Raw genomic sequence first — 15,284 nt, 5'->3', positions numbered from 1 at the left:
GTCGGTGTCAGTGGGAGTAAACTATGGCCCATCGTCGGTGTCAGTGGGAGTAAACTATGGCCCATCGTCGGTGTCAGTGAGAGTAAACTATGACCCATCGTCGGTGTCAGTGAGAGTAAACTATGGCCCATCGTCGGTGTCAGTGAGAGTAAACTATGGCCCATCGTCGGTGTCAGTGGGAGTAAACTATGGCCCATCGTCGGTGTCAGTGGGAGTAAACTATGGCCCATCGTCGGTGTCAGTGAGAGTAAACTATGACCCATCGTCGGTGTCAGTGAGAGTAAACTATGGCCCATCGTCGGTGTCAGTGGGAGTAAACTATGGCCCATCGTCTGTGTCAGTGGGAGTAAACTATGGCCCATCGTCGGTGTCAGTGGGAGTAAACTATGGCCCATCGTCGGTGTCAGTGGGAGTAAACTATGGCCCATCGTCGGTGTCAGTGGGAGTAAACTATGGCCCATCGTCGGTGTCAGTGGGAGTAAACTATGGCCCATCGTCGGTGTCAGTGGGAGTAAACTATGGCCCATTGTCGGTGTCAGTGGGAGTAAACTATGGCCCATCGTCGGTGTCAGTGAGAGTAAACTATGACCCATCGTCGGTGTCAGTGGGAGTAAACTATGGCCCATCGTCGGTGTCAGTGGGAGTAAACTATGGCCCATCGTCGGTGTCAGTGGGAGTAAACTATGGCCCATCGTCGGTGTCAGTGGGAGTAAACTATGACCCATCGTCGGTGTCAGTGGGAGTAAACTATGGCCCATCGTCGGTGTCAGTGGGAGTAAACTATGGCCCATCGTCGGTGTCAGTGGGAGTAAACTATGGCCCATCGTCGGTGTCAGTGGGAGTAAACTATGGCCCATCGTCGGTGTCAGTGGGAGTAAACTATGACCCATCGTCGGTGTCAGTGGGAGTAAACTATGGCCCATCGTCGGTGTCAGTGGGAGTAAACTATGGCCCATCGTCGGTGTCAGTGAGAGTAAACTATGACCCATCGTCGGTGTCAGTGAGAGTAAACTATGGCCCATCGTCGGTGTCAGTGAGAGTAAACTATGACCCATCGTCGGTGTCAGTGGGAGTAAACTATGGCCCATCGTCGGTGTCAGTGAGAGTAAACTATGACCCATCGTCGGTGTCAGTGGGAGTAAACTATGACCCATCGTCGGTGTCAGTGGGAGTAAACTATGGCCCATCGTCGGTGTCAGTGGGAGTAAACTATGGCCCATCGTCGGTGTCAGTGAGAGTAAACTATGACCCATCGTCGGTGTCAGTGGGAGTAAACTATGGCCCATTGTCGGTGTCAGTGAGAGTAAACTATGACCCATCGTCTGTGTCAGTGGGAGTAAACTATGACCCATCGTCGGTGTCAGTGAGAGTAAACTATGGCCCATCGTCGGTGTCAGTGGGAGTAAACTATGGCCCATCGTCGGTGTCAGTGGGAGTAAACTATGGCCCATCGTCGGTGTCAGTGAGAGTAAACTATGACCCATCGTCTGTGTCAGTGGGAGTAAACTATGACCCATCGTCGGTGTCAGTGGGAGTAAACTATGGCCCATCGTCGGTGTCAGTGGGAGTAAACTATGGCCCATCGTCGGTGTCAGTGGGAGTAAACTATGGCCCATCGTCGGTGTCAGTGGGAGTAAACTATGGCCCATCGTCGGTGTCAGTGGGAGTAAACTATGGCCCATCGTCGGTGTCAGTGGGAGTAAACTATGGCCCATCGTTAGTGTCAGTAGGAGTAAACTATGGCCCATCGTCGGTGTCAGTGGGAGTAAACTATGACCCATCGTCGGTGTCAGTGGGAGTAAACTATGACCCATCGTCGGTGTCAGTGGGAGTAAACTATGGCCCATCGTCTGTGTCAGTGGGAGTAAACTATGGCCCATCGTCGGTGTCAGTGGGAGTAAACTATGGCCCATCGTCAGTGTCAGTGGGAGTAAACTATGGCCCATCGTCGGTGTCAGTGGGAGTAAACTATGGCCCATCGTCGGTGTCAGTGGGAGTAAACTATGGCCCATCGTCGGTGTCAGTGGGAGTAAACTATGGCCCATCGTCGGTGTCAGTGGGAGTAAACTATGGCCCATCGTCGGTGTCAGTGAGAGTAAACTATGGCCCATCGTTAGTGTCAGTGGGAGTAAACTATGGCCCATCGTCGGTGTCAGTGGGAGTAAACTATGGCCCATCGTTAGTGTCAGTGGGAGTAAACTATGGCCCATCGTCGGTGTCAGTGGGAGTAAACTATGACCCATCGTCGGTGTCAGTGGGAGTAAACTATGACCCATCGTCGGTGTCAGTGGGAGTAAACTATGACCCATCGTCGGTGTCAGTGGGAGTAAACTATGGCCCATCGTCGGTGTCAGTGAGAGTAAACTATGACCCATCGTCGGTGTCAGTGAGAGTAAACTATGGCCCATCGTCGGTGTCAGTGGGAGTAAACTATGGCCCATCGTCGGTGTCAGTGGGAGTAAACTATGGCCCATCGTCGGTGTCAGTGAGAGTAAACTATGACCCATCGTCGGTGTCAGTGAGAGTAAACTATGGCCCATCGTCGGTGTCAGTGAGAGTAAACTATGGCCCATCGTCGGTGTCAGTGGGAGTAAACTATGGCCCATCGTCGGTGTCAGTGGGAGTAAACTATGGCCCATCGTCGGTGTCAGTGAGAGTAAACTATGACCCATCGTCGGTGTCAGTGAGAGTAAACTATGGCCCATCGTCGGTGTCAGTGGGAGTAAACTATGGCCCATCGTCGGTGTCAGTGGGAGTAAACTATGGCCCATCGTCGGTGTCAGTGGGAGTAAACTATGACCCATCGTCGGTGTCAGTGGGAGTAAACTATGGCCCATCGTCGGTGTCAGTGGGAGTAAACTATGGCCCATCGTCTGTGTCAGTGAGAGTAAACTATGACCCATCGTCGGTGTCAGTGGGAGTAAACTATGGCCCATCGTCGGTGTCAGTGGGAGTAAACTATGGCCCATCGTCGGTGTCAGTGGGAGTAAACTATGACCCATCGTCGGTGTCAGTGGGAGTAAACTATGGCCCATCGTCGGTGTCAGTGGGAGTAAACTATGGCCCATCGTCGGTGTCAGTGGGAGTAAACTATGGCCCATCGTCGGTGTCAGTGGGAGTAAACTATGGCCCATCGTCGGTGTCAGTGGGAGTAAACTATGACCCATCGTCGGTGTCAGTGGGAGTAAACTATGGCCCATCGTCGGTGTCAGTGGGAGTAAACTATGGCCCATCGTCGGTGTCAGTGAGAGTAAACTATGACCCATCGTCGGTGTCAGTGGGAGTAAACTATGGCCCATCGTCGGTGTCAGTGGGAGTAAACTATGGCCCATCGTCGGTGTCAGTGAGAGTAAACTATGACCCATCGTCGGTGTCAGTGGGAGTAAACTATGGCCCATCGTCGGTGTCAGTGAGAGTAAACTATGACCCATCGTCTGTGTCAGTGGGAGTAAACTATGGCCCATCGTCGGTGTCAGTGAGAGTAAACTATGGCCCATCGTTAGTGTCAGTGGGAGTAAACTATGGCCCATCGTCGGTGTCAGTGGGAGTAAACTATGGCCCATCGTTAGTGTCAGTAGGAGTAAACTATGGCCCATCGTCGGTGTCAGTGGGAGTAAACTATGACCCATCGTCGGTGTCAGTGGGAGTAAACTATGACCCATCGTCGGTGTCAGTGGGAGTAAACTATGGCCCATCGTCGGTGTCAGTGGGAGTAAACTATGGCCCATCGTCGGTGTCAGTGGGAGTAAACTATGGCCCATCGTCAGTGTCAGTGGGAGTAAACTATGGCCCATCGTCGGTGTCAGTGGGAGTAAACTATGGCCCATCGTCGGTGTCAGTGGGAGTAAACTATGGCCCATCGTCGGTGTCAGTGGGAGTAAACTATGGCCCATCGTCGGTGTCAGTGGGAGTAAACTATGGCCCATCGTCGGTGTCAGTGAGAGTAAACTATGGCCCATCGTTAGTGTCAGTGGGAGTAAACTATGGCCCATCGTCGGTGTCAGTGGGAGTAAACTATGGCCCATCGTTAGTGTCAGTGGGAGTAAACTATGGCCCATCGTCGGTGTCAGTGGGAGTAAACTATGACCCATCGTCGGTGTCAGTGGGAGTAAACTATGACCCATCGTCGGTGTCAGTGGGAGTAAACTATGACCCATCGTCGGTGTCAGTGGGAGTAAACTATGGCCCATCGTCGGTGTCAGTGAGAGTAAACTATGACCCATCGTCGGTGTCAGTGAGAGTAAACTATGGCCCATCGTCGGTGTCAGTGGGAGTAAACTATGGCCCATCGTCGGTGTCAGTGGGAGTAAACTATGGCCCATCGTCGGTGTCAGTGAGAGTAAACTATGACCCATCGTCGGTGTCAGTGAGAGTAAACTATGGCCCATCGTCGGTGTCAGTGAGAGTAAACTATGGCCCATCGTCGGTGTCAGTGGGAGTAAACTATGGCCCATCGTCGGTGTCAGTGGGAGTAAACTATGGCCCATCGTCGGTGTCAGTGGGAGTAAACTATGGCCCATCGTCTGTGTCAGTGGGAGTAAACTATGGCCCATCGTCGGTGTCAGTGGGAGTAAACTATGGCCCATCGTCGGTGTCAGTGGGAGTAAACTATGGCCCATCGTCGGTGTCAGTGGGAGTAAACTATGGCCCATCGTCGGTGTCAGTGGGAGTAAACTATGGCCCATCGTCGGTGTCAGTGGGAGTAAACTATGGCCCATTGTCGGTGTCAGTGGGAGTAAACTATGGCCCATCGTCGGTGTCAGTGAGAGTAAACTATGACCCATCGTCGGTGTCAGTGGGAGTAAACTATGGCCCATCGTCGGTGTCAGTGGGAGTAAACTATGGCCCATCGTCGGTGTCAGTGGGAGTAAACTATGGCCCATCGTCGGTGTCAGTGGGAGTAAACTATGACCCATCGTCGGTGTCAGTGGGAGTAAACTATGGCCCATCGTCGGTGTCAGTGGGAGTAAACTATGGCCCATCGTCTGTGTCAGTGAGAGTAAACTATGACCCATCGTCGGTGTCAGTGGGAGTAAACTATGGCCCATCGTCGGTGTCAGTGGGAGTAAACTATGGCCCATCGTCGGTGTCAGTGGGAGTAAACTATGGCCCATCGTCGGTGTCAGTGGGAGTAAACTATGGCCCATCGTCGGTGTCAGTGGGAGTAAACTATGGCCCATCGTCAGTGTCAGTGGGAGTAAACTATGGCCCATCGTCGGTGTCAGTGGGAGTAAACTATGGCCCATCGTCGGTGTCAGTGGGAGTAAACTATGGCCCATCGTCGGTGTCAGTGGGAGTAAACTATGGCCCATCGTCGGTGTCAGTGGGAGTAAACTATGGCCCATCGTCGGTGTCAGTGAGAGTAAACTATGGCCCATCGTTAGTGTCAGTGGGAGTAAACTATGGCCCATCGTCGGTGTCAGTGGGAGTAAACTATGGCCCATCGTTAGTGTCAGTGGGAGTAAACTATGGCCCATCGTCGGTGTCAGTGGGAGTAAACTATGACCCATCGTCGGTGTCAGTGGGAGTAAACTATGACCCATCGTCGGTGTCAGTGGGAGTAAACTATGACCCATCGTCGGTGTCAGTGGGAGTAAACTATGGCCCATCGTCGGTGTCAGTGAGAGTAAACTATGACCCATCGTCGGTGTCAGTGAGAGTAAACTATGGCCCATCGTCGGTGTCAGTGGGAGTAAACTATGGCCCATCGTCGGTGTCAGTGGGAGTAAACTATGGCCCATCGTCGGTGTCAGTGAGAGTAAACTATGACCCATCGTCGGTGTCAGTGAGAGTAAACTATGGCCCATCGTCGGTGTCAGTGAGAGTAAACTATGGCCCATCGTCGGTGTCAGTGGGAGTAAACTATGGCCCATCGTCGGTGTCAGTGGGAGTAAACTATGGCCCATCGTCGGTGTCAGTGGGAGTAAACTATGGCCCATCGTCTGTGTCAGTGGGAGTAAACTATGGCCCATCGTCGGTGTCAGTGGGAGTAAACTATGGCCCATCGTCGGTGTCAGTGGGAGTAAACTATGGCCCATCGTCGGTGTCAGTGGGAGTAAACTATGGCCCATCGTCGGTGTCAGTGGGAGTAAACTATGGCCCATCGTCGGTGTCAGTGGGAGTAAACTATGGCCCATTGTCGGTGTCAGTGGGAGTAAACTATGGCCCATCGTCGGTGTCAGTGAGAGTAAACTATGACCCATCGTCGGTGTCAGTGGGAGTAAACTATGGCCCATCGTCGGTGTCAGTGGGAGTAAACTATGGCCCATCGTCGGTGTCAGTGGGAGTAAACTATGGCCCATCGTCGGTGTCAGTGGGAGTAAACTATGACCCATCGTCGGTGTCAGTGGGAGTAAACTATGGCCCATCGTCGGTGTCAGTGGGAGTAAACTATGGCCCATCGTCTGTGTCAGTGAGAGTAAACTATGACCCATCGTCGGTGTCAGTGGGAGTAAACTATGGCCCATCGTCGGTGTCAGTGGGAGTAAACTATGGCCCATCGTCAGTGTCAGTGGGAGTAAACTATGACCCATCGTCGGTGTCAGTGGGAGTAAACTATGGCCCATCGTCGGTGTCAGTGGGAGTAAACTATGGCCCATCGTCGGTGTCAGTGGGAGTAAACTATGGCCCATCGTCGGTGTCAGTGGGAGTAAACTATGGCCCATCGTCGGTGTCAGTGGGAGTAAACTATGACCCATCGTCGGTGTCAGTGGGAGTAAACTATGGCCCATCGTCGGTGTCAGTGGGAGTAAACTATGGCCCATCGTCGGTGTCAGTGAGAGTAAACTATGACCCATCGTCGGTGTCAGTGAGAGTAAACTATGGCCCATCGTCGGTGTCAGTGAGAGTAAACTATGACCCATCGTCGGTGTCAGTGGGAGTAAACTATGGCCCATCGTCGGTGTCAGTGGGAGTAAACTATGACCCATCGTCGGTGTCAGTGGGAGTAAACTATGACCCATCGTCGGTGTCAGTGGGAGTAAACTATGGCCCATCGTCGGTGTCAGTGGTAGGAATTAGGAATAGACCGACATGGTTTTTTCAGGGCCGATACCGATATTATGGTCACAAAGTATCGGTATGGGCCGATATGTTGTACATTTAAAGTTTTTGCCACAAATCTTTAGAGCCAGTTCACCTGGTCGCCTGACAAGTCGCCGTGGGTCGCCTGCCATAGATTAGCACAGGACACGTTCTAAGTGGGATGCACTCTCAAGGAAAGGTGCAGATATCCACGGCCAACTCTTAGCTGTACCACGAGTCTTCCAATTCCATGGCCACCCAACGCTAATGATGATAATGATGAATGGATGGATGGAATAATTATGATACATTAATAGGTGGAATGAGGAGGATGATGGTGATGGATGGAATGATGATGATTGGATGGATGGAATGAGGAGGATGATGAAGATGGAATGATGATGGTGATCTAGTATGTGTATGGTCTGTAGTATTCTATGGGGCCGGGTTTGGCATTATCAGTATGGAGGACTCCAGACTCTGATGGGGGTTGGGGGACAGATGAGTAGAAGAATCGATCGATTTTCTTACATGACGTCTCTTGGGAACTCTTCGTGGCTCCTCAGGAATCCCTGGATGACTCTGTGATCCTCCGGCACCGGCGCTTCCCTCTGAGTGGAGTTTTCTAGGAGACAAAATTTTCCATTAACCATCGTCCTCCTCCAATCTGACACTAATGCCTCTATATGCCCCTCCTCCAATCTGACACTAATGCCTCTATATGCCCCTCCTCCAATCTGACACTAATGCCTCTATATGCCCCTCCTCCAATCTGACACTAATGCCTCTATATGCCCCTCCTCCAATCTGACACTAATGCCTCTATCTACCCCTCCTCCAATCTGACACTAATGCCTCTATCTACCCCTCCTCCAATCTGACACTAATGCCTCTATCTACCCCTCCTCCAATCTGACACTAATGCCTCTATATGCCCCCTTCAATGGAACTCCCACCATCTGTGAGGGACCTATGAGTATCACCCTCCATGTGTCCATCCCTCCCGACTGTCCGACTATCGGAACTCCTCCTTCCAGGTAAATCACACAGAAAGATCGTAGATTTCTGTACATCTCATAGTGTCCGATGACATCATTCTACATCCCCTATGACATCACCGGGGTTATAATTCTCCTCTGCATATAATAATACAATATACTAAGACATATAAGTTCAGGCTGAGGCTCTAACCCCCCACCCCCCGCTGTCAGCAGACATCACCATGGTAACGATACTCCTCTATAATGTACAGATTATTATTCATATAAAGTCCAGGCCGAGGCTCTAACCCACCTGACGGCGGTCAGCAGACATTCGTACCACTTGTTCATGTCCTGTTGGTCCGATGACATCAGAAGAAGTTTCTCCCTCTTGAAGGACAGCTGTGAACAGAAAGATTGTGAGGAGACGGAGCGTTCTCAGGAGACCAGAGAATGGGGGGCAAGATATAAGGAATGAGGGGTAGCAATAAGAGGGGGAGGGGTAAAAAAACAGAGATAGACAGGCAGAGATAAGACGGAGGGGTAAGAAAGCTGAGAAAAAGGGGGAGGGGGTAAAGAGATAAGGTGGTGGTAACAAGGCAGAGATTAGGGGGAGGGGTAAAGAGATTAGGGGGAGGGGTAAAGAGATTAGGGGGAGGGGTAAAGAGATTAGGTGGTGGTAACAAGGCAGAGATTTAGGGGAGGGGTAAAGAGATTAGGGGGAGGGGTAAAGAGATTAGGTGGTGGTAACAAGGCAGAGATTTAGGGGAGGGGTAAAGAGATTAGGGGGAGGGGTAAAGAGATTAGGTGGTGGTAACAAGGCAGAGATTAGGGGGAGGGGTAAAGAGATTAGGGGGAGGGGTAAAGAGATTAGGTGGTGGTAACAAGGCAGAGATTTAGGGGAGGGGTAAAGAGATTAGGGGGAGGGGTAAAGAGATTAGGGGGGGGGGTAAAGAGATTAGGTGGTGGTAACAAGGCAGAGATTAGGGGGAGGGGTAAAGAGATTAGGGGGAGGGGTAAAGAGATTAGGTGGTGGTAACAAGGCAGAGATTAGGGGGAGGGGTAAAGAGATTAGGGGGAGGGGTAAAGAGATTAGGGGGAGGGGTAAAGAGATTAGGTGGTGGTAACAAGGCAGAGATTAGGGGGAGGGGTAAAGAGATTAGGGGGAGGGGTAAAGAGATTAGGTGGTGGTAACAAGGCAGAGATTTAGGGGAGGGGTAAAGAGATTAGGGGGAGGGGTAAAGAGATAAGGTGGTGGTAACAAGGCAGAGATTTAGGGGGGGGGGTAAAGAGATTAGGGGGAGGGGTAAAGAGATAAGGTGGTGGTAACAAGGCAGAGATTAGGGGGAGGGGTAAAGAGATTAGGGGGAGGGGTAAAGAGATTAGGGGGAGGGGTAAAGAGATTAGGTGGTGGTAACAAGGCAGAGATTTAGGGGAGGGGTAAAGAGATTAGGGGGAGGGGAAAAGAGATAAGGTGGTGGTAACAAGGCAGAGATTAGGGGGAGGGGTAAAGAGATTAGGGGGAGGGGTAAAGAGATTAGGGGGAGGGGTAAAGAGATTAGGTGGTGGTAACAAGGCAGAGATTAGGGGGAGGGGTAAAGAGATTAGGGGGAGGGGTAAAGAGATAATTTGGTGGTAAGAAGGCAGAGATTAGGGGGAGGGGTAAAGAGATAATTTGGTGGTAAGAAGGCAGAGATTAGGGGGAGGGGTAAAGAGATTAGGGGGAGGGGTAAAGAGATAAGGTGGTGGTAAGAAGGAAGAGTTGGGTGTTGTAGGAAGGTCTATGGAGAGGAGAGAACACTCACACTGATCAGCCCTCCTTGGCTCTGGGTGTGGCCCAGGACTCTCTCCACCCGGCATTCTCTCAGTGGGTAGATCGCCCGGCAGCAGAATTTATGGGCGTTGACGGGATGTAAAGGGTGACAAGGTGAGGTGACAGCCAGGACATCAGAGAAGAGGAAGAGCATGCGATGTTTGACCTCCTCTCCGCTGGGCGGTACCAGAGACAGCCATCCCTCTCTGATATATCGTCTTCCTGGAAGAGAGATCACCAAATCACCGGACACAGAAGCCTCCGATGGAAGCATCACTTTGTATTACTGCCATCCTACTGGAAAGAACTGAAATCCCTATCTCAGCCTGACTGACCACAGGGATCCCTGTCAGATCTTCCAGGACTCCGGAGACCTCCAGGACTCATAGTACTTAAAGGATCCAAGTCTGGTCCTCCAGGATTTCCAGAATTCCTAGGATTTCCAGTTACAGGATCTCCGCCGGGCCTTTCACTACTTCCAGGACTCCTGTGACTTCCATTACTCATAGGATCCCTGCTACGTCTTCCTGGATTTCCAGAATTCCTAGGATCCCCAGCACCCACAGGATCCCTGCTACGTCTTCCTGGATTTCCAGAATTCCTAGGATCCCCAGTACTCACAGGATCTATGCCAGATCTTTCAGCATCTCCATTGCCTCAACCCGCCTGGATTGGACTACTCCTCTCCTATGTCAGTAGCCCTGCAAAGAGTCTCTGCACCACAATTTCTCCAAATCAGCCACCTCCTTGGTGGTGGGACAATCCTGAAGGGACCACTCAGGTCATCTACCCAGACAGAATAATACATACAACATGTCATCTACCCAGACAGTATTGTACATGCATGTCATTTACCCAGACAGTACCAGACATACATGTCATCTACCCAGACAGTACCGGACATACATGTCATCTACCCAGACAGTACCAGACATACATGTCATCTACCCAGACAGTACCGGACATACAACATGTCATCTACCCAGACAGTACCGGACATACATGTCATCTACCCAGACAGTACCGGACATACAACATGTCATCTACCCAGACAGTATCATACATACAACATGTCATCTACCCAGACAGTACCGGACATACATGTCATCTACCCAGACAGTACCGGACATACAACATGTCATCTACCCAGACAGTACCAGACATACAACATGTCATCTACCCAGACAGTACCGGACATACAACATGTCATCTACCCAGACAGTACCAGACATACAACATGTCATCTACCCAGACAGTACCGGACATACATGTCATCTACCCAGACAGTACCGGACATACAACATGTCATCTACCCAGACAGTACCGGACATACATGTCATCTACCCAGACAGTACCGGACATACAACATGTCATCTACCCAGACAGTACCAGACATACAACATGTCATCTACCCAGACAGTACCGGACATACATGTCATCTACCCAGACAGTACCGGACATACAACATGTCATCTACCCAGACAGTACCGGACATACATGTCATCTACCCAGACAGTACCGGACATACAACATGTCATCTACCCAGACAGTATCATACATACAACATGTCATCTACCCAGACAGTACCGGACATACATGTCATCTACCCAGACAGTACCGGACATACAACATGTCATCTACCCAGACAGTACCAGACATACAACATGTCATCTACCCAGACAGTACCGGACATACAACATGTCATCTACCCAGACAGTACCAGACATACAACATGTCATCTACCCAGACAGTACCGGACATACATGTCATCTACCCAGACAGTACCGGACATACAACATGTCATCTACCCAGACAGTACCGGACATACATGTCATCTACCCAGACAGTACCGGACATACAACATGTCATCTACCCAGACAGTATCATACATACAACATGTCATCTACCCAGACAGTACCGGACATACAACATGTCATCTACCCAGACAGTACCGGACATACAACATGTCATCTACCCAGACAGTACCAGACATACAACATGTCATCTACCCAGACAGTACCGGACATACATGTCATCTACCCAGACAGTACCGGACATACAACATGTCATCTACCCAGACAGTACCGGACATACAACATGTCATCTACCCAGACAGTACCGGACATACAACATGTCATCTACCCAGACAGTATCATACATACAACATGTCATCTACCCAGACAGTACCGGACATACATGTCATCTACCCAGACAGTACCGGACATACATGTCATCTACCCAGACAGTACCAGACATACATGTCATCTACCCAGACAGTACCGGACATACATGTCATCTACCCAGACAGTACCGGACATACATGTCATCTACCCAGACAGTACCGGACATACATGTCATCTACCCAGACAGTTCCAGACATACAACATGTCATCTACCCAGACAGTACCGGACATACATGTCATCTACCCAGACAGTACCGGACATACAACATGTCATCTACCCAGACAGAATAATACATACAACATGTCATCTACCCAGACAGTACCGGACATACATGTCATCTACCCAGACAGTACCGGACATACAACATGTCATCTACCCAGACAGTATTGTACATGCATGTCATCTACCCAGACAGTACCGGACATACAACATGTTATGTACCCAGACAGTACCGGACATACATGTCATCTACCCAGACAGTACCGGACATACAACATGTCATCTACCCAGACAGAATAATACATACAACATGTCATCTACCCAGACAGTATTGTACATGCATGTCATTTACCCAGACAGTACCAGACATACATGTCATCTACCCAGACAGTACCGGACATACAACATGTCATCTACCCAGACAGTACCGGACATACATGTCATCTACCCAGACAGTACCGGACATACAACATGTCATCTACCCAGACAGTATCATACATACAACATGTCATCTACCCAGACAGTACCGGACATACATGTCATCTACCCAGACAGTACCGGACATACAACATGTCATCTACCCAGACAGTACCAGACATACAACATGTCATCTACCCAGACAGTACCGGACATACAACATGTCATCTACCCAGACAGTACCAGACATACAACATGTCATCTACCCAGACAGTACCGGACATACATGTCATCTACCCAGACAGTACCGGACATACAACATGTCATCTACCCAGACAGTACCGGACATACATGTCATCTACCCAGACAGTACCGGACATACAACATGTCATCTACCCAGACAGTACCAGACATACAACATGTCATCTACCCAGACAGTACCGGACATACATGTCATCTACCCAGACAGTACCGGACATACAACATGTCATCTACCCAGACAGTACCGGACATACATGTCATCTACCCAGACAGTACCGGACATACAACATGTCATCTACCCAGACAGTATCATACATACAACATGTCATCTACCCAGACAGTACCGGACATACATGTCATCTACCCAGACAGTACCGGACATACAACATGTCATCTACCCAGACAGTACCAGACATACAACATGTCATCTACCCAGACAGTACCGGACATACAACATGTCATCTACCCAGACAGTACCAGACATACAACATGTCATCTACCCAGACAGTACCGGACATACATGTCATCTACCCAGACAGTACCGGACATACAACATGTCATCTACCCAGACAGTACCGGACATACATGTCATCTACCCAGACAGTACCGGACATACAACATGTCATCTACCCAGACAGTATCATACATACAACATGTCATCTACCCAGACAGTACCGGACATACAACATGTCATCTACCCAGACAGTACCGGACATACAACATGTCATCTACCCAGACAGTACCAGACATACAACATGTCATCTACCCAGACAGTACCGGACATACATGTCATCTACCCAGACAGTACCGGACATACAACATGTCATCTACCCAGACAGTACCGGACATACAACATGTCATCTACCCAGACAGTACCGGACATACAACATGTCATCTACCCAGACAGTATCATACATACAACATGTCATCTACCCAGACAGTACCGGACATACATGTCATCTACCCAGACAGTACCGGACATACATGTCATCTACCCAGACAGTACCAGACATACATGTCATCTACCCAGACAGTACCGGACATACATGTCATCTACCCAGACAGTACCGGACATACATGTCATCTACCCAGACAGTACCGGACATACATGTCATCTACCCAGACAGTTCCAGACATACAACATGTCATCTACCCAGACAGTACCGGACATACATGTCATCTACCCAGACAGTACCGGACATACAACATGTCATCTACCCAGACAGAATAATACATACAACATGTCATCTACCCAGACAGTACCGGACATACATGTCATCTACCCAGACAGTACCGGACATACAACATGTCATCTACCCAGACAGTATTGTACATGCATGTCATCTACCCAGACAGTACCGGACATACAACATGTTATGTACCCAGACAGTACCGGACATACATGTCATCTACCCAGACAGTACCGGACATACAACATGTCATCTACCCAGACAGAATAATACATACAACATGTCATCTACCCAGACAGAATAATACATACAACATGTCATCTACCCAGACAGTATTGTACATGCATGTCATTTACCCAGACAGTACCGGACATACAACATGTTATGTATCCAGACAGTACCGGACATACATGTCATCTACCCAGACAGTACCGGACATACAACATGTTATGTACCCAGACAGTACCGGACATACATGTCATCTACCCAGACAGTACCGGACATACAACATGTCATCTACCCAGACAGTACCGGACATACATGTCATCTACCCAGACAGTACCGGACATACATGTCATCTACCCAGACAGTACCAGACATACAACATGTCATCTACCCAGACAGTACCGGACATACAACATGTCATCTACCCAGACAGTACCGGACATACAACATGTCATCTACCCAGACAGTACCGGACATACAACATGTCATCTACCCAGACAGTACCGGACATACAACATGTTATGTACCCAGACAGTACCGGACATACATGTCATCTACCCAGACAGTACCAGACATACAACTTGTCATCTACCCAGACAGTACCAGACATACAACATGTCATCTACCCAGACAGTACCGGACATACAACATGTTATGTACCCAGACAGTACCGGACATACATGTCATCTACTCAGACAGTACCGGACATACATGTCATCTACCCAGACAGTTCCAGACATACAACATGTCATCTACCCAGACAGTACCGGACATACATGTCATCTACCCAGACAGTACCGGACATACAACATGTCATCTACCCAGACAGTATCATACATACAACATGTCATTACTCAGACAGTATCATACATACAACATGTCATTACCCAGACAGAATAATACATACAACATGTCATCTACCCAGACAGAATAATACATACAACATGTTATGTACCCAGACAGTACCGGACA

At 49.6% G+C, this 15,284-nt stretch overlaps 1 protein-coding gene across 1 annotated transcript in view; it reads right to left on the bottom strand.

Moving 5' to 3' along the window:
* Window positions 1-15,284, bottom strand: part of ARHGEF39 (Rho guanine nucleotide exchange factor 39) — a 77,540-nt gene that overhangs the window by 13,955 nt on the left and 48,301 nt on the right. The window contains exons 8-10 of the mRNA XM_082261469.1: window positions 9,809-10,038; window positions 8,317-8,405; window positions 7,555-7,648 (exon numbers count right to left, since the gene is read on the bottom strand). Of these exons, the coding sequence (XP_082117595.1) occupies window positions 7,555-7,648; window positions 8,317-8,405; window positions 9,809-10,038 (413 nt within the window). The remainder of the gene's footprint in view (window positions 1-7,554; window positions 7,649-8,316; window positions 8,406-9,808; window positions 10,039-15,284) is intronic.

The sequence above is a fragment of the Pelophylax lessonae genome (assembly GCF_965119305.1).
Source record: "Pelophylax lessonae genome assembly, chromosome: 1".
Taxonomy (NCBI): Eukaryota; Metazoa; Chordata; class Amphibia; order Anura; family Ranidae; genus Pelophylax; species Pelophylax lessonae.
The sequence above is the reverse complement of the archived record's forward strand: the minus strand, read 5'-3'. Positions and strand labels throughout refer to the sequence as shown.